Source organism: Pectinophora gossypiella, chromosome 11 (assembly GCF_024362695.1).
Source record: "Pectinophora gossypiella chromosome 11, ilPecGoss1.1, whole genome shotgun sequence".
Lineage (NCBI taxonomy): Eukaryota > Metazoa > Arthropoda > Insecta > Lepidoptera > Gelechiidae > Pectinophora > Pectinophora gossypiella.
Window position 1 is genome coordinate 11591238 of NC_065414.1, and position 20041 is coordinate 11611278.

The following is a 20041-nucleotide window of genomic DNA, read 5'->3' on the forward strand; positions in this document are numbered from 1 at the left end:
TCATTTCTATGTGGTGTTTTTTGTGGTCTTATGTGTGTGCCATGTACTTTGATCAGCGACTGCAACTTCTTCTTAACGTGTGGGTTGTGAGATGGAATACAAGCCCCATCAACCCTGGTGTCAGGGTTGTTACTGAGCCGCCAAAGGCCCCTGACATGACTCATGTAACGATTACTCACTTACATCAGTAAATATTAACCGGGACCAACGGCTTAACTTGCCTTCCGAAGCACGGATCATCTTACTTTCGGACAATCAGGTGATCACCCTATGATGTCCTAAACAAACTAGGGCTCTCAAAGTGATTTTTGTGATATGTCCCCACTGGGATTCGAACCCGTGGCCTCGTGAGCCCAACGCTCAACCACTGGACCACAGACGCCGTCACTGCAACTACAAGCTGTTTATAGAAAATAATACTTACCAGTGAAAGCAATCTTGTCAATGTCCGGGTGGTCTACTAGAGCGGCCCCCGTGTCTCCGAAGCCAGGTAGCACGTTCACCACGCCTGCCGGGAATCCTGCTTCCTGCGACGTTACATGGTGTTTTTATCCATTCGGACCTTCTTAAAGCAATTGTATTCGTTCATTTAGGCTGCCGATTGTGTTGGCAACACCAACTAAAATACTTTTTTTCTGAGTTATTTTTTTACTCTGTCACTTTTTTACTCAGCACCTACGCATTGCCAATAAATCTATTAATCTCAAGTTGGGCGTTTAATCGAAAGACTTTTTTTTTTGTTTTTTTTTTGTGACGTGACTTATTGTAGATTTGCCGCAGATGGCATTAACTACTTGGCCGGACAAATTGGGAACGCTGAAGGCTCTCACCCGGTAGATTGGAAGACTAGACCTCAACAGATTGTCCTTCTCTTGTCACATTTGTAATTGTTTTTAGTGTTGTATTTATATGTGCAATAAAGCGTTTTTGTACTGTATTGTATTTATCGCCTCCCGCGCGATATACAGGTGGTATGTTACGTATATTATCGGTATTCTGATTTTTTAAGCTTGTTAAGTTACACAAATTATCAGGAGTCTTAGTACGGCTTTGAAATAGACTACTCTGGGCGCCGTACCACTCGCATCAGACAGAGTACTGCGGGGCGGAAGGCAACAGGGAAACCACTGCCCTATTATTTCCATAAAAAAGTAACATGGAGAATGCTACACCGACCAGAGCGTGGCTCTTAAAGTAACGATGATGACAAATTATGTAATTACATGATCTTTACCGACAGGATGGTATTGACGAGATTCTTATAGCGTCCAACAAATTAAGTCATCCATCTTCTTATCGTGTGCATTGTGAGGTGGAATACCAGCCTCATCAACTCTGGTGTCAGGGTTATTATTGAGCCGCCAAAGGCCCCTGACATGACTCATGTAACGACTACATACATACATCAGTAAGTAGTATCCAGGACCAACGGCTTAACGTGCCTTCCGAAGCACGGATCATCTTACTTTTCGGACAATCAGATAATTAGCCTGTAATGTCCTAACCAAACTAGGGATCACAAAGTGATTTTTTGGGATATGTTCCCACCGGGATTCGAACCCGTGGCCTTCGGATTGTGAGCCCAACGCTCAACCCCTGGACCACGGAGGCCGTTAAGTCATCCATGTAGTATACCTTGATGAGCTGAGCGACGTACAGCGCAGTGAGCGGCGTCTGCTCGGCCGGCTTGAGCACGAGCGTGCAGCCGGTGGCGAGCGCCGGTCCCAGCTTCCACGCCGCCATCAGCAGCGGGAAGTTCCACGGGATTATCTGACCACACACTCCTGCAAATACACAAACACACTTAAATTCTCTTCTCTTCAGTCTTATTCTGGTGTCAGGGTTATTATTGACCCGCCAAATAATGCCCCTGACATGGCTCATGGAACGACTACTTACATCAGTAATTAGTAAACGGGACCAGCGGCTTAACGTGCCTTCCGAAGCACAGATCTAACTTTCGGACAATCGGGTGATCAGCTCGTAATATCCTAAACAAACCAGGGGTGTCAAAGTGAGTTTTGTGATATGTCCACACAGGGATACAATACACGGAAACTGTCTGTTTATACATACATACATAAACTCACGCCTATTTCCCACCGACACACTTCTCTTGCTTCCTCCACATTCATCAATCGCTTCATACACGCACGCCGGTTCAGACTAGGTCTGCTTATCCCGGTGGAAAATAGGCGTGAGTTTATGTATGTATGTCACTTACCGACAGGCTCGTGCCTGGTGTAGGCGAAGTACTTCCCGTCGATGGGCAGCGTCTTGCCGTGGTTCTTGTCGGCCCAGCCGGCGTAGTAGCGCAGGTTCTTGACCACGCCGGCCACGTCGCCATAGTACGCTGCTAGGTACGGCTTGCCGTTATCCAGGGTTTCCAGACTCTATACAAAATTATACATACATGTAGTGTAGAATGACTGGGACGATGGAACGAACGGTACAGATTGTGTGTGAGTGAGATGATGTGAGTGAGATGGCATGAGAGGGGAAAGGAGAAGGAAGGGGGTAATGGCGAACGGTGGTGTAAGACGACGTGTGTGAGGTGGTGAATATTTTGTAAAAACAGTTAAAAAATCGTGAAAAAGAATAATAAACTCAGTGTCTCAGTGAACATAACGGATTTTATTTGCTATAGCCAACCTCAATTTCTACATACATAAGATCACGAGGAGCTCGGTGGCGCAGCGGTAAACGCGCTCGGTTTGCGATTGTTGAAGTTAAGCAACTTTCGCAAAGGCCGGTCATAGGAGTGACCACAAAAAAAGTTTTCATCTCGAGCTCCTCCGTGCTTCGGAAGGCACGTTAACCCGTTGGTCCCGGCTGCATTAGCAGTCGTAAATAACCATCAATCCGCACTGGGCCCGCGTGATGGTTTAAGGCCCGATCTCCCTATTCATCCATTGGGAAGGCCGGTGCCCCAGCAGTGGGGACGTTAATGGGCTGATGACGAAGATCACGCCTATTTTCCGTCGGGGTAGGCAGAGACCACGGGATTCCACTAACTACGAGCCTTTCCACTTTCGCTTCTTCCACTCTCATCAAAGACTTCATGCATGCTCGCCGATTTAGAGTACTCTTGACTTGACCACTCTTTAAAACATCCTGGGTCTGCGCCTAGGCCTTTCTCTTAAAACCCTTCCACTTACACCCATCATAAATCTGTTGCGTAAATCTACTTTCATTCATTCTCTCTATATGTCCGAACCAGCCATTTTTAATTTTCGTTTTCACACCACAACACTATAACACTACGTATATACAGAATATACAGGGTGTTTGTGACATCGTAACGAATACTGAGAGGGATGATTCAGACCATGATTCTGAATTAATAACATGTCGCAAAATTAATGTTTTGTTTTATTTATTTTTTTTAATTATTTACAATTCCACTTTTGCGATGCAAAATTCCACTTGATATTAACTCAGAATAATAAGCGGAATGATCCCTCACAGTATTCTTTACGATGTCACTAACACCCCGTACAAGTACATACAGGTAGCCATGCAAGTAGGTATGGGTGTTAGTGACACCGTAACGAATACTGAGGAGAATGATTCAGACCATGATTCTGAGTTAATATCAACTGGAATTTTCAGTCGGAAAATTACTAAACCTTTTCTAAAGACATCTCCAATTTGGTCAATATACGTCCTTCTAGGTCTTCCTCTGCCAGCCCTACCACCAACCTTCGCTTTATTCTAAGGAAAAAGTCCTTCGCAAGTACCGATATTGTATATTTAAATTATGAATTATGAATTTATGAATCATATTACCCTTCCATTCTTTTAAATATGTACTCGGTAAAACATGAGATAGCAAATTTTTATCAACAATGCCTACATTATGTTTGTAAATTTCATTAGCGGGTCATTGCAATTGTTATTTTGTGCTACTGTAAATATAGGCAAAAACCTCCCAAGCCGGCCACCATATCTTGGCATGGAGATAACAGTACCGATATGGAAACTGTCTGTAATTGTATATATTACTATTATCATTGACACGTTATGCTTATGTCTTATGTAAGCGAAGTGTTAATCTTGCAATATATATTCAAACGAATTTATTACGTACAGTTTTGTGGTAGACCATAATGTAAGTTGTTCGAGTAAAAAACGGCCTTGCGCCTCGTTTTTGCTTAGCAAAGAATTCAGCAAAAAACGCACACATAACACATTTATAACATGTGAAACTTCCTGTTCAAATTACATATTATAATATCGTCTGTCTTACAAAGGAGACCACGCACCGTACTTAGACGCTTAGATGCTAAGGCGCTTCCGCCTTTTTGGTCACCTTGGGTGTGATTTTTGTTCACAAAAACTCGCAACAGACACCCTAGTTTCAATCCAGGTAAAAAGTGGTCTCTATTTATACACAGAATAAAATTAATTGAAAGAAATCCAGCTTTAGTTGAAGAAAATCACAAAAGAATGTGATTTTTCAAAAAAGCCCTTACGTGTTTTTCACCTTTTTCTTCTATTCCGTGGTTTGCACTATACATATACAGCCTATATACGTCCCACTGCTGAGCACAGGTCTCCCCTCAATCAACCGGAGGGGTATGGAGAATACTCCATACGGTTGGTGGAGGTGTTTTTACGGCTAATAACCGGGACCAACGGTTTTACGTGCCCTCCGAAGCACGGAATTATCGTACTTTTTCGGACAATCAGGTGATTCAAGCCTGAAAAGTCCTTACCCAACAAAGAACAGTCTCACAAAGTGATTTCGACAATGTCCCCATCGGGAATCGAACCCAGACCTCCAGATCGTGAGCCTAACGTTCTAACCACTAGACCACGGAGGAGATTTTCACTATAAGGCGACGATATTTATTTATACATTTGTTACTATTTACAACATAACGGTTATAAATATACGACTTATTTTACACATACGTAGTTATAACACTTAGTAGATAGATACATTAATTAGATGATTATTTGTTAAGGCAAGAGTAAATAGGCACTATTTGAGTTTGCGTGCTCCAGCTTAGACCACATCGCTGCTAAGACTAGCTTGGATCGTCGTTAATGGCACTCAAATCTTGTAATACCAAAAATAGCTTAATTAAACGAAAATCAATAGACAAATGAATATATGATACATGAAGCAAGAAATCATAAAAAAAGATTCTTTCTAGGTATCTACAGTACCGTACGGTTACGAGCATTAATATGTATACACTTTGGTACCATGTCACATTAACTTTTTTGACAAATTGAACTGTAAGTCTCACTAAATGTCAAATATGTTAGTGCGACAGAGTCCTAGTGGGTACATTATATTGCTCATGACTGTACAGTCAGTTGCATGGGGACCTACGTAACAATTGCTTCAACTTTCAAGTAAACGTAGTCGCATTAAAACCAGTTGGTCAACTAACACATCCAGTCTATGCACTTGTATACTAAAGGTTGTTCACCTAAACATGGCATCGACGACGATACGAATGTTAGGATACGATAGAAATTGTTATCTGTACGATTCTACGTACCTATAGACTATATGACTAGCAAAGATGGTTCGCTCCGTGCTGAAGCAGCTTCGAGTGTGCAATGTCCCATTCATATATCAACATTTATTCGAAAACGACCCATCTACGTTTTTCACGGTCACGACGAGTGGACGAATGGTCTAGGACGTATATTGACCAAATTGGAGAAGTCCTTAGAAAAGGTTTAGATCTACTATGAACTGGCGTAAGTGTATGAAACGTTTGATGAATGTGGAGGAAGCAAGTGAAGTGTGTTAGGATCGAAGCAAATGGAATTCCATAGTCTATGCTTACCCCGGTGGGAAATAGGCATAAATTTATATATGTACAGTACAGTCTTGAGTAATATCATTTACCCACTCTAGAACCCTGTCGCACTATCATATTTGACATTTAATGAGACTCACGGTTTAATTTGACAAAAAAGTTAATGTGACATGGTTTCAAAGTGTATACATATTAGTACCCGTGATCGTTTGTATGTACGTCTAACAGTTGAACAATTATAAATTACTTTATTACTTATATGGCGGCCATCTTGTTTTTCCGCCAAATGAAAATCAAAAAATAAAAAGATTTATTGTAATTGTACAGTACCGGTATTACAATAGAATAGAATATGTTTATTTATCAAAAAACTTAAACATGTATACATTACTGGCGGATCCCGCACTAGGGAAACCCTGTCAAACAATCTCTCTACCTTATTGAAAAACGTTATTTACACGTACTTGTGGGTAACTTGTAGCTTGTGAACTTGTAAGTTTTGATAAACACGGCACTGGTTTAAAGCAGCGATGTGGTCTAAGGTGAAGCAAACTCAAATAGCAGGAACAATGGCGCAGGAAGATAATTCCATTCTATTACATGGAACTTAACATAGCTGGCAAAAAGTGGGACTACACCACTTCACACTTCGATTTACCTTCGGGGATACAGCGTAACGCTATGTCATAATGTTAACACGATTGATTATGACTACATCAATAGGTGTGTGTATTTGAGCCTGTTGTAGTACAAATGACCACAGTAAAGAAATGATAAAGTCGATTTTTCTTTGAAGGATAACAATCTGCGTGTAATTGTGGTTTTTTGATAATCATACTATGGCCCATTCAAATAACGATTACAATAGGTAATGATAAGGTCGAAGTCGTATGGTCGAATGGTTTTCTGGACTCGGCACTAATACTGTCGCCGCGTGATTGAAAAATGTGATAGTTGGGCTTATCTGAACGACTGAATGGATTTAGGTAATTGGATTTGCTTGTGATGTTTGCTGTTACGTTCTCTCTGTAATTAAAATCTTACTGAGCTGACGTCCCTTTTTACAAATAAGGTTTAAATTCATTATTTTGTTAGCAATTCTATTCTGTGTACCACCTACTTATTTCTAAAATAAATTATTTTCTTCTTCTTCTACTGGCCGGTGTTACGCGGCGTAATCTAACATTTGTAGCGAGCTTGATATTGATATAACTTTCCAGACAGTAAATGCCCGAAACTTATGTAAAAAGAGCTTCATTACGTAACCGTTAGGCAGATAAGAGCAGAGTACAAGAAAGAATAATTTGAAAAAGAAAAGCAGCCAGTGTCCAGTGATGCTGTTCCCGGGAAAAACTTTTCAATAGTAAGGACACTGGCAGCTTTTCTATTTCAAAATGTTCTCACTTGTAGTCATGAGCAATATAATGTACCCACTTTAGGACTCTGTCGCACTAACATATTGGCATTTAGTGAGACTTACAGTTCAATTTGTCAAAAAAGTTAATGTGACATGGTACCAAAGTGTATACATGTTAATGCTCGTGACCGTACTCTGGCCTAAAGATTAGGTAATAAAACTCTTTTTACATAAGTCTGCATCTTTTTAAGAAACGGCTTAACTGCCAGTGTCTTTAGTCCTTACTATTAAAGAGTTTTTACAACCAGTGGCGGCCCTAGGGCGGTGCGAAGTGTGCCACCGGCCCACCGCACCGGGCGCCGAAATAGTGCAGAGAGACTTACCGCCAAGTATGCCCTGTCGCGTTCAATAAGGTCAGCCAATTTGTTGATGAGGCGGCCGCGGTCCGAAGGGTCCATCTTCCTCCATGGTGAACCAATTCTGGTCAAAAAAACCTTACATTACAATTAAATAGAGAAGATTTTGTCATTAGAATCCGCAGTCCTGGTCCAAAGTAGTACCAAAATATATTATGATCTACTTATTATTTTTTGCTGACTATACATGTTCTATACATAATATAAATAACACACAAATTTTCGTTACCCAAACAACTTTTCCCAAAATGTTCCGTTTCGCGTAAAAATGTTTGCCATCTATTTCATTTCCCAACTAAATTAACAACATATTTTTATGGTGTTCGGAAGAACACAATTAAAAGATTACCAAGAATGACTAGTGAAAATATTTCCTGGGTGTGCACCGTGCGCGGTCAGCGTCGCGGGCGGAAAGTTAATATAAATATGTATAATAGGTTAAGTAAACTTCGTTACAAAATCGGTCTCTATGCTAATAAGAGCAGAGCATAAACCGAGCGAGCAAGCCCCGAATGCCAAATCCGAATTCTACCATGTTAACTTTAATTTCCACCACCATCAACTAACTAATAATTTGCGATGATTTTGGTAAGTGAATTAGTTGGGAAATGAAGTTATGGCAATAATTGTTTGGGAAGAAAAAATTGCCAAATATTTTTCTCCAAAAACTATAGAAACACTTTTATTACATGAATTATAAGATTAGAACATGAGGTTTATTGTTTGATAGTTATATCTAATAATCTGATAATGGTGAGTATTTATTACTTAATACATTAAATAATTTAGTTTTGTACAATTTGTACAACTCTACTCTAAATACTCTTCACTCCACCAGCTTGGAGCATAAATATCTGCTCTTATATGTACTCCAGACTTTCAGAGAGTTAACATTCATATTTGGGAATGGTTTAAAATGCATTTCTCAAAAATCAAGCTCGAATCATGCAATCTTAGTGACATTAATCCACTGCTGACCATATTAGCCTTATCTTCAGATCTTATCAAGTTCCTACCATAAGTACACATTGTTGCACCTAGAAAGGTAGCTAAAATATTGATGTACATTTTTATAATTTACAACATAATACAAAAACTTTTTATTTTTAGGTTTTAATATAGCTACAGGTCACAAAAATTATAATATCCTGCATAGCTGTAATCCATCAATTTTGTAGAAAACTAACTCGATATTTGATAATTACTAACTTGAAAGCATCTCTGGCAGCTTTAACAGCAATATCCACATCAGTTTTGCCTGCTTGTTGCACCTCAGCGATGACTTGACCCGTTGCAGGGTTCTCAGAATTGAAGGTCTTCCCGTCAGAAGACTTCACCCACTCATTGTTGATGAACAGCTAAAGATAAAGAAGATTCAGATTTGTTTTTATGCTTAACTCTTCATCAACCACATACCTACTATGCAGTTTGTTTATACTTCAACATTAATCTTTAACAACAAGTACAAATGTGTTATTTAATTTTATATAATTATATTTTATTTATATTTAGTACTCTACTAAAACTTTAGGAACATACTTCATGAATATTGACAAATGCAAATGAAATATAAGTACATATAGGTAATCTAATGTGCTAACAAGTAGGTAGGTAGGTACCTATGTGGTTTGCTAAAATTACGCTATGGTAACGACCTTGAAAACCGGTATCAAAATAAGTTTAAATTCATCGGTAGGTACCCAATGCTCGGGACTGTAAATGAATAACTGCTTAGGTATGCAAGAGACGATGTAATCTTATAAATAAATAATAAGAATGCAGTGGAAAGTTACCCCGGTGTACAATATGTCGGGATTGGTCTGGGGAGCCGGCGCGGCAGCAGCGGCCGACGCAAACGTCGCTTTCTGCGTCTGCACAATTTTACTGAGGGTTCTTAGCATTTTTTATGCTGTAAAAAATCACTGCTATAGATACGTTAGCACTTCAGCACTTACCGGCCGGCAACTGACCGATAAAATCAGACAAGAAGATATTTATTTACAAAAAAATTGTCTGGATTATACATACGTCAAAGTCAAAATGACTTTTTGTTTCTTTTGAAGTATTGGGCAAAATGGGCAAATACCTTTAGATCATGTTGCCATGTCTGATATTGAAAGGAATATATAAAAAAAATGGAGAGAAGCCGAGAATCTGAAGAACGACGGAAGAACCATTAGAAACAACGACGACGACGATTATGATAGGTTTAAAAGGTTACTAAGCCAAGGGCGTAAAATTCCAAAAAAAAAACTATCAAAACCAAAACAGCTGATGGATGAGTGAATGGATTGTGTGATGTGTGACAGAAAGTTCACTCAAATATCTGTCAATCAATTTTGTTTAGAGGTGACAGAGTTTTATAGCGGAAAATTGGAAAGAAAGATTTAGAGAAAATGCTCAGAAAGAAAAGAATATCTTATAATAAGCCTTGCGAAGAACTGGAATGTATACCGACAACACTTACAACATCTAAAGCTTTCAAGACATTATTCGCTTTAGACAAGCAAGTAACAAGGAATATAAGGAGCAGTCATATCGAAACGAGGTAAGTAAGGTTTGTTATCAATATCCGGTTCAATGTATCCATTGCGGCTTACAATGGGCCACAACTTAATACGCTTTCTTATAACTGATGGTGTTATGTTTTTTCAGACCGGTGGATAGCAATGGCTTGTGGTGTTGCGCGCTTATTCCAGCAATCCTTATATCATATAGTGTGGCATATAAAGTATCTCCTCTGTACAAACTCGTAGCATTCCTCGGTTTTGGCCTGTTGTGCTACAGTATACTCTTCTCCCTGTTCCTTTACATGTCTACTTTGATACTCTACTCAAAGTTGAATGCCGGGTGCATAGTCTCAATGTTATTATCCACCGTGCCAATATATGTCTACACAGATTTTGGTAAGTGTTAATAATTTATCATTAAGAGTAACAACACATAAGCTCACAACTATATCCCAATGGAGTAGTCAGAGGTATGATAAGCTGCAAAAGTCCAATCAGTTTCTTGCAAAGTAATAAATTAAACTGTTGCACAAGACCTCCTGGTTACATGTTGTTTCTGTAATAAACCAAAAACACCTACAAAAACAAATTTTATAATTATAACATGTAATAGTTCATATCTTCACCACTGTTTACAAATAATTCGCTAGGCTCAGTGACTGAACTTGTGCTCTTTGATTGTGCATTCATCGCAATATTAACTAAGTACCCAGACCGCACCGAGCTTAGCTTTTTGAGTTTAAGAGCAACAAAGGTGAAAATATTAATATTTTATAAACCTTGTGATTGCTTGTGTCCAGATGTATATTTTCAAGTTTACATACAAAAATGTAGTATTTCTATTTTTCAGGTTTAGCAATGGCATTGGTGTTTTCTGTACTAGCAGTATATCCATACAGCATGTTGTTAAAGTTGGCCCTGGTGCAATGTCCTCGGACCTTCACAGTGGGGGAGGCAATGATCATGTGCCAGAGCGTAGTTCTCTTTATAGTTACGGGTGTAGCTATTTACTATACGGAATTTGTGACACCAGAACTCTTGGCGAAAGACAATGAAATGACATTCATTGCAATATATGTATATGTAAGTACATTCTGTGTTAATTTGGCAATTGGATAGAATTTTAAAACTATAATACTTTGGAACTTTTTTTAATATTACTCTTTGTAAATATTTTGTCTATGGTGTAAATAAATGTTTTCAGAAATTTTTAGACATAGGTTTAGAGCAGTGTGGTGGAGTATGCTCCATACCCTCTTCAGTTGAATGGGAGGGGGCCTGTGTCCAGCATTGGGACGTATATAGGCTGTTTATTTTGTAACATTGTTACTAGGGTTACATTCTTATGGTAATAGTATAGCAGCTGCCTTAGTGCAATTCTCATAATCTTTTAAAGGCTACATCGTAGCAATTCATCTAAAAAAACAATATTGCAATTTGACATTTGCACATAAAATGTAAGTGCACAATACACACAAATGTCAAATAGCAATATTGCTTTTTTAGATGAATTGCTTCAATGTGGCCTTTTTAACCTCCTGTGAGACAAGTATTTCATTGGCTATTTTCAGACAGTGTTATCAACAGTCGGATTGATTGTTACAGCATTGTATTTCTTGCAAGATGAAGATAAAAATTTGAAAGTCTTGGGAATTATCTTTGCTTTTGGTGCTGTATTTGCACTTACAGTGCTGCATTTGTGTCTTGGTAAGACATGTTTGCCAGACTTTGTGTATTACATCATTGGTTCGCAAGTAAGAGTAAGTATTACAAGTTTCATTTATGTAATCAACTATATTATTTATGTATAGTTGGAGATTTGTATTGTAATGTAAATAAGATATGAGTGACTTTACTTATCATTAATTCACCCGTAAAATAATTATGTGTGTAGTGAAGGCACATTTCCTTAATTCTATTTCGTCTTCATCTTCAGAATTTATCTACTCCTTTTCTTCCATAGTATATCGAATAGTTTCAGTATGTATTAAAACAATTATATGTGTATTATTATGTACTCATAGGTGTATCTATTTTTTTTTATATATGTACAAGTATTCCCATGCTGCACTATCCCACTAAATTATATAATAATAAATAATATCTCCTATACTCAAAGGTTGCCTGGGAGAGACTGCTACTTAGTAATAAGGCCGCCTATTGTATTTCTCTTTGTTTCACATTTTGTATTTCCTGTTTGTGCAATAAAGCATTCATGTTATATAATAAAATACTCAAGTATCCATTTAGTAGATTGCAACATTTTTTTTCATTGAGACTTATATTTTTTCCAGCTGCATCTGTTCACAATGTGGTCTGTTCTGGTGGTTTTAACGGTGCTGGTTCTGATGTACCACACGGAGGCGGGGGACAAGGCTACGACATCTGCACGCAAGGCGTACCACATCCTTGGGGCTCTGGTGTTCCTCACTGGAATCCTGAACGATGTGCCCTTTATGGTACTCGCTTCTGGTATCTCAGCTGGGATTATTATACTTCTTGAGGTACGATTCTGTTCTATGCATTACATTCTTCCATGCTTCATTAAATGTGTGATTAGAATGCAGCACGACAGAGAGACGACATAGTGTACAGCCTAGTGTGAAAGAGATGAGAGATATATCTACCATCCTGACAATGCTCTCAAGCAAAACCTAAGTAATGGTACATGAGAATTATATAATATTGACTGCAAATCTGCTGGCTCTGCAACCGCACCGCGGTATATCGAGGGCTTCGACCAATAGACGCAGACAAACCCGTCGAAATAATTCACGCCGAGATTGTTGTGCTGCGACGGCTAATTATATTTAGGGATGATGTTTTGTTAACATTCTCTCTTGTCTTGTAATATAATAAGGGTTAATTTTGAGTTTTTTTTTTAATAAAGAATATTAATATTAAAATCGGCAAATAATTTTTCAGGCGTTAAGATTATCCCGCATTGAACCGATTTCGGCAGCTCTGCAAGCAGCTTTCGACATTTACTGCGATGAAAAGGTAGTGTTATAAATATAATCTTAACATAAAACAACCTACATTATATGCTGGGCAGAGGCCTCCCCTAAAGTAACCGGTAGGGACCGGTTAATAGCACAGTGGAGCATTTGCACCAGTGGGTGGATTTTTATGCTGTTTCCTTTTATTACTATTGGTAAAATTGGTGAAGGATGAAACAAAAACTCGGAAAGAATACCAGTCAAATTAGAGATTAGGTGTGGTTGTGTGGTCCTTAGTTCATCTTGCGATGGATGTACCTCTGACTACCCCAATTGGGATATATTCGTGAGCTTATATTATGTAATGTTTATTGGCGGGTATGTTGGGGGTTAATCTGTTTGACAGAAAAGTGTTTCAAAAAAGTATTTTTTTTTTATTATTCACCGAATTTAGCTAGTGTAAAATAAACGAACATGGATCTATGCTACTCTTAAGCTGCGCTAACAACGCTTATTACTTTGTAAAATACACGACATTCGTGCATCTCTCAGGATTGCGGCGTGCTAGCGATGACGCCCATCTACCTGTACTTCGGGCTGGCGTGTCCATTGGCGCTGGTGCCGTGGAGGGGCTCCAAGATGGAGCTCGAGCTGATGAGTGGAGTACTAGCTACGGGCATCGGAGACACCGCCGCGAGCTGGTTCGGTCATCGCTACGGAGTCAATTACTGGCCCGGTTGGTACTCATTAGCTTAATAGGCCTACCCCCTATTACGTGGGAGGTACCAACGGTTATTAAATAAATGTTTGTTTAAATATGTGTTTTATGCAATAATACACACACGACACGATTAATTTATAACAAACATCATAGAAGGAAAAATTGAAGGGAAGAGAGGAAGGGGTAGACCTAGGAGAACATTTATGAAACAAATAATAGAGAAGGTGCAGGTCGTGTCGTACCTATCAGAAGGTGAAGGATTTGGCGGGAAGAAGAGAGGAGTGGCGATTACTCCACCGACAAGAGCGCAGCTCTTAAATAAAGAGAGAGAGATGCAATAATAATGTAGGTACTTATTGTTACAGGCAGCAGCAGAACTATGGAGGGAACAGCTTTCAATGTCGGCTTACAAATGGTGGCTGTCTACTTCTTACATTTGTTTGGTAAGAGTATTTTTGATTAGTCGCCGTGATAGTAGTATTATTCCTTATTCTATGTCACCATTAACATTTTTCGATTTAAATTTCTCTAACCTCTGCCTACCTCTTTGGGGATAAGGCGTACAGCGACAGTTTACCATCAAATACTTACTACTATACTTAATACTTACTTTATGTAATTTCCTCTACTTTTAAAGACCTCTGTAAAACATCAGGAATGGAATAAATATCTTATCATAAATCATCGCCCAAATCAATCAATCAATCAATAATACTTTATTGCACAACAGCATATACAAAGGACATAAACATACGAAAAATCAAAATATCAAATAAAAAAATAAAATAAACCCAAATATCATTTCTTAACACGTTGACAGTCCAGTGATCCATATACGGGTCATGACGGACTAGCTCCATACGTCCGTGACCCATACATGGGTCACTAAGAACGACCAAGTACGCACTAAGGGCGAGTGAGTCCACTTATTATTAACGTTTTTAACAGGACGTATAAAAATTGAAGTAATATACGGGACTTGCAAGGAAGTCAAAACATTTTGTATGGGGACTGTCAACGTGTTAAAAGGACAATTTATTGGTACCTCATTCTTAAAACACGTACCACACGTGCGTGGGGCCAAAGCCAACACGTAGAGGCCCCACAAGACATTTTAATCTAAATGTTGTGTAACACCAGCGATTAGCTCTGTATGCACTATGGGAGTAATTATAAAAAATAATATTTGGTTTCAGAATGGTTGGACGCGCCGCACTGGGTGGTGCGCACGGGGGTGGCGGCGGCGGTGTCAGCGCTGGTGGAGGCGCAGACGCAGCAGGTGGACAACGTGGTGCTGCCGCTCGTCAGCCTGCTCGCCCTCCAGGCCACCAGCTTCCTCGCGTGACCGCGCTTAAGAGCCTCGTACATTTGATGGTTCCAGTTTTGTCCCAATTGTAACCGCAGCTTGGAGACCGTTTAAGGGTGTTAGTGACACCATACAGAAAGGGAGGTCCATGTTTTAAAAAAAGACAAAATAGAACTAATGGGAAAAGCAAAGTCTTATTATTCAGTAAGTATATTGGGAAGGAAAATCCCAGTAGTTTAACTAGTAAGACTACTGGGAATAGCGGGAAATTTCTCATCTCATTCAAAAAACTCATCAAAAAGTTAGTGTTTTTAAATATTTTTGAGTTACATTGCAGTAACTCAGAATCATGAGCTGAATCATCCCCCTCAGTATTCTGTGCGGACAGTGTCACTAACATCCTATTTATTATTACCTAGTTCATTATAATATTAAATACCGTCTAGCGGTTGAATATGATGGAACCATGTTTATTGGGGATAAAGGAACTGACTGACTCCAAGATATATTACCCGATGCCATTGGTTCATTTGTCGCGTCACGTGATATGCAGGCTCCATGCTACGGCTACTGGACTAAATAAAAAAAACTAGTTTCTACAAACTTTATCTCGAAGGGCGAACACTATTAGAAACAGGGGTTGTACAAATGTTTTCCAGTTATATTCAAATTCAAAAATATCTTTATTCAGTAGGTAACATAGTTACACTTTGAATCGTCAATTTTTACATAACGAACGTCTCATCCGCCTAAAACTACTGCAGCTTCTCACAACGTGTATAGCCGGGGAAAAGAAGCTGCAAGAAAATCTCGGCCCTAGACGTTCTTTAAAAAAGTAAAAATAAACATAAAATACAATTGAGTAATTTAGCTGCCTAATATCAGTTCTTGCCAAAGTAAAATATTTTGTGCCATCTATTATTTTCCATTTTTTTATACTTTACAATGGATTAACTGTTATTTGTGTTGTTTGGATATGATAATGTACTTATTTTACTATATTTCCAACACTATTTGGGATTGAATACATTCCATGTATGTGATTTTGCGAGTACTTTTTTATATAATAAAATTTATAGAATATTGCCACGCCAAAGAGTACTATAACGTGAAATAATGTAAATAAGAAAATGTAATTTATTGAAATATTAAATTAATTATTTTAAAAGTTATTTATTGAGATCATTTATTAAAAAAATAAAAACGTACTTATATTTAAGATTATTAACATAAATTGTTCACTACACTACATCATTTACATGTCTTTGTTCAGTTTTATTTTCTACTGCATAATTTCATCATCAGTCTTTGTTTCACCATTTGTAACAGTTTTTGTAGCACTATTGTCAACGGCTATATCGGCATTTGTTACATTCTTCGTAAGATTTATTTCATTAATTGATTCATCATTTTCCTCATCATCCATTCTTTCTTCTTTAAGTTCTACATTTGATTGGTTAATGTTTGTTTCATCATCATTGCGCCTTTCTTCTTTAACTTCAAGCTTTATTATTTTTGACTTATCATCTACTTCAGTGCTTTGTACACTATTCCTTTTCTTTATCAAGCTTCTTTTCTTCTTCACGCCTTTGCACTTAGCTTTGAATATCTTCTCTAATGCTAACACATCTTTCCTGTCGATTGTCCAATCAACAATGGTGTTTTCTGCCAGTTTCGTCAAGTTGTCTGCTTCATTGTATGTTGGAATGTCTAAGCTGAGGATGCTCATTACCTTTTCTAATACATCATCTACATAGTAGTTTATTACTAAATCTGCTTTATTATCCTGAAAAGCAATATTTATACAATTTTAGCTATACATTGTTCGAGGGTAGACAGATGTGTTTCTCCTAATAAAATTATGGATCTACCTACTCCACTAAAATTTCATCAGACATCCAGTGATCATGGCACATGGCAAGTGTTGAAATATCGAGAATCTCATATCCCTGATTTTATCGCGGTAAGAACCCGGTAATATGTGTTTTAATCATTTTACATAAGATCATGTCACCATCACCTATTTCAATAGTACGCAGAGACTACGGAATTCCATTTCTATGATCCTGACAGACCACTTTTGCTTCTTGCACTGTCATTAGTCATAAAAAACCATCAAAAAATACTCTTTAAATTAAATAGATTTTAGCAAAGGGTATAAGTGTATAAAAGAGCTTACATGTTTAGTAGGCTGCAGATTACATATAACTAATGTCCCACCATATTTGGCAGTCTCTAGAGGAAGATTACCACTAGGCACTATTTGTAGTGTTGTTCCTAAACATATGCTCAGGTCTGCAATACTGAAACAAAACAAGAATGATTGAAGATGAGGATGGAAATTAAATTTTATTTGTTGCTGAGTCAGAGAGGGTGGGACGAAATAGTTTCCCGAGGCTTCCTGTCTGAACTGGGTCTGAGTCATCGGGTTCCGAACTTGCCCGTCGTACAGCGAGTAGTCCAGATTCAAGAATATGGTTGCATGCCTTCTCCGCATGTGCACACTCTGTTGGACAACGACACCTTAAGAATAGCGGTCGCTTAGGTTGTGCGGTTTGCGAGTCTCATCCCTATGTCTGCGATGCGCTGTTGGAGGCTAATGGTCACCATGGATTGCACTGTAGGCTTTGAGCTGGTCTACGCCCGAGACATTATGACGTCAACGATTTACTAAGACGGGCCCTCGTTTCGGCGGACGTTCAGTGCTGATTCCCTGGTGCGGAGGGTGCTGCGTCCTCTGAGCGCAACCTGTGTGTACATAATTTTCGACCGGTGCAGCGGCCGAAGCTGCGGCTCAGAGGAAGCACGTGAAGTATGCTAAATTGGAATCGGCGTACGAGTTCGTGCCGGTCGCCATCAGAGGGCGATACGGCTCACCACCTATCACGTCGATATAACAGAAAGCTCAGTGTAGGTACTCAATTTGAGTACCTGACAACCACTATATGAGACGCCTCAAAAGGACGCACATATGGGATAACATACAGTAGCACCTTAATGAAGGCAGCCTTCTAATGAGGGGGATTGTCCTGCATGTTAATAAAACCAAACCATCAAAACTGCTTATGGTCACTCGACCGATCGCATGTTTGGGCACAAAAATTAAAAAAAAAATCAATTCATCTTGCGATGGATGTACCATGTGAGTTGTATGTATAAAGTTAGAGAATAAAGGCTGTTTTTATTCTATTTTGGTAACTATAGATTCAATATCTCACCTAGAATGCCACTCAGCCATCAGAAGGTCGTTCTCAGGCAGGCTGTGTTCCCAGTCCAGCACTCCATCATACAGTCTGCCCCTGCATGGTCTTCCACCAACGTGCTCTGAAGCACATGGCACTCCACTGCACTTCTTGCCTACTGTTTCTACCGGCCGGCTACGGACAAACTGCCTGGGGAATTTAAATAATTAAAAGAGTTATTGTATTATAAAATGAAGGCATAAGATAAACTAGGTTTAAAATAATAATCCGTTTGTTGATAAGGATTTTAACACTACAGTAGCGTATTATACAGTATCAATTCTATGCAGTCATATTTTATGCAGAATTTACTACATTAGCTTCGCGGGCGCGACTTTTTCCGTGAAACGGACTATATTTTAAACCTAATTTATCTTGTAGTCATTGTTTTGTAATAACAATTAATTGATTTATTTTATTAATGCCTTTTCTATGATGGAAGTGCACTTCATTATTAGTCCTACACAACTTTCTAACAAATATTTAAAAAATATACAAATATTAGCTAAAGACTAATAGGAATTATTAGAACAGAATCAGGGTATTTTAAATGTTAGTCACAAGTGGGAAATATGAACATTTATGTAATGTTTTACCTTTTACACAGATTACATTCATCAATGAACATATTGCCATGCAGTTCAGCGAGGTACTTCCTCTGTAACCCAGACTTGAGGTGCAGCCCATCAATGTTCTGGCTGACTATATAGTGCACTTTATTACATTCTACCAATTTCTTTAGAATCATATGGGTTTTGGTTGGTTTTGCATCAGCAAATGATACATTAGTAGTTGGTTTCTTGCCTTGCTTCTCTAATGTCCATACTCCATTAGGGCCTCTGAAATAATAAGGAAAAGTATTTAATTCTAATGATTAAAAAATGGATGCAAGATTTTCCTGATAATTTGTGGCCTTTGCCCAGTGGGCTGTAACATTAGGCTAAACCAATACCTTCTCTACCTCAAATAGGTATTAGAAATGTGAGTTTTTGCAACGATTATCTAACCTGAAGTCCGGAATGCCTGCAGAAGTGCTGATGCCTGCTCCTGTGTGCACCACCACATGTTTACTCTGGCATATGAATTGAGCCAACAGCTCACATTTCTTATTGAACTTCTCTACAGAGTCAAATTTCTGGAAGAATCACACAAATTCCACTAAGTACAATAGAGTTAAACATAAATAATTATTCACGGGGGAAAAACTTACTTCTGGTACACCCAAAACACCCTTGTTTTCGTAAGGAGACAAACCATCAGCATAATTGCAAGACATATTGGATATATTTCACATATAAAACACTTTATTCAGTCATAAGTTATATATTTTATTTAGAAAACGTATTAAAAACAGAAAAAACTAACAATAGCCAGTTTTATGTCTGTTTTGTCTGTTTGGTCTTCCGCAGAATTAACTGAACGAATGAAATGAATGGAATTTTTACATTGAATGTTGGCTTAAATGGCTCATTCCCAGACCTAAGCACTTTTTTTAAAAGGAAAAACATTTTTTTCTGGGGTTGGGGTTTGGGCTCGTGACTCAAAGCCTTCGACTCAAAGCCCAGCTAACTCAATGGATTTTTACAAATAACGCCAATTTCGTGGATTTTCGAGCTTTGGCAATGATAGAAAGATTTTGCTTAATAATATAGTACCTCTTTCATTTTCAAAAAGTCTTACAAATAAGATACAACATTTTGGATTGGCTTAAAAGTATTAGTGGCCAAACCAAAATATTTTTAAAACTGATAAAAAAATAATCGCAAA

At 38.4% G+C, this 20041-nt stretch overlaps 3 protein-coding genes across 3 annotated transcripts in view; 1 reads left to right on the forward strand and 2 right to left on the reverse strand.

Moving 5' to 3' along the window:
* LOC126370553 (aldehyde dehydrogenase, mitochondrial) overlaps positions 1 to 9534 on the reverse strand; it is a 20429-nt gene extending 10895 nt beyond the window's left edge. Inside the window, exons 1-6 of the mRNA XM_050015463.1 lie at positions 9350 to 9534; positions 8766 to 8914; positions 7524 to 7620; positions 2225 to 2393; positions 1636 to 1784; positions 425 to 527 (exon numbers count right to left, since the gene is read on the reverse strand). Of these exons, the coding sequence (XP_049871420.1) occupies positions 425 to 527; positions 1636 to 1784; positions 2225 to 2393; positions 7524 to 7620; positions 8766 to 8914; positions 9350 to 9457 (775 nt within the window). The 5' untranslated portion in view covers positions 9458 to 9534. The remainder of the gene's footprint in view (positions 1 to 424; positions 528 to 1635; positions 1785 to 2224; positions 2394 to 7523; positions 7621 to 8765; positions 8915 to 9349) is intronic.
* A 345-nt stretch (positions 9535 to 9879) lies between these two features.
* On the forward strand, positions 9880 to 16185 carry LOC126370555 (dolichol kinase). The gene is made up of 9 exons (XM_050015468.1): positions 9880 to 10104; positions 10212 to 10462; positions 10917 to 11149; positions 11638 to 11826; positions 12361 to 12570; positions 12992 to 13066; positions 13558 to 13741; positions 14092 to 14169; positions 14923 to 16185. The coding sequence occupies exons 1-9, from the start codon at positions 9953 to 9955 to the stop codon at positions 15069 to 15071; spliced, it is 1521 nt and encodes a 506-aa protein (XP_049871425.1). The 5' UTR covers positions 9880 to 9952; the 3' UTR covers positions 15072 to 16185.
* LOC126370573 (NAD-dependent protein deacetylase Sirt6) lies at positions 15782 to 19674 on the reverse strand. The gene is made up of 6 exons (XM_050015517.1): positions 19485 to 19674; positions 19282 to 19409; positions 18871 to 19113; positions 18251 to 18424; positions 17212 to 17335; positions 15782 to 16818 (listed from the first exon to the last, which is right to left on the reverse strand). The coding sequence occupies exons 1-6, from the start codon at positions 19548 to 19550 to the stop codon at positions 16315 to 16317; spliced, it is 1239 nt and encodes a 412-aa protein (XP_049871474.1). The 5' UTR covers positions 19551 to 19674; the 3' UTR covers positions 15782 to 16314.
* Positions 19675 to 20041: the final 367 nt, after the last annotated feature.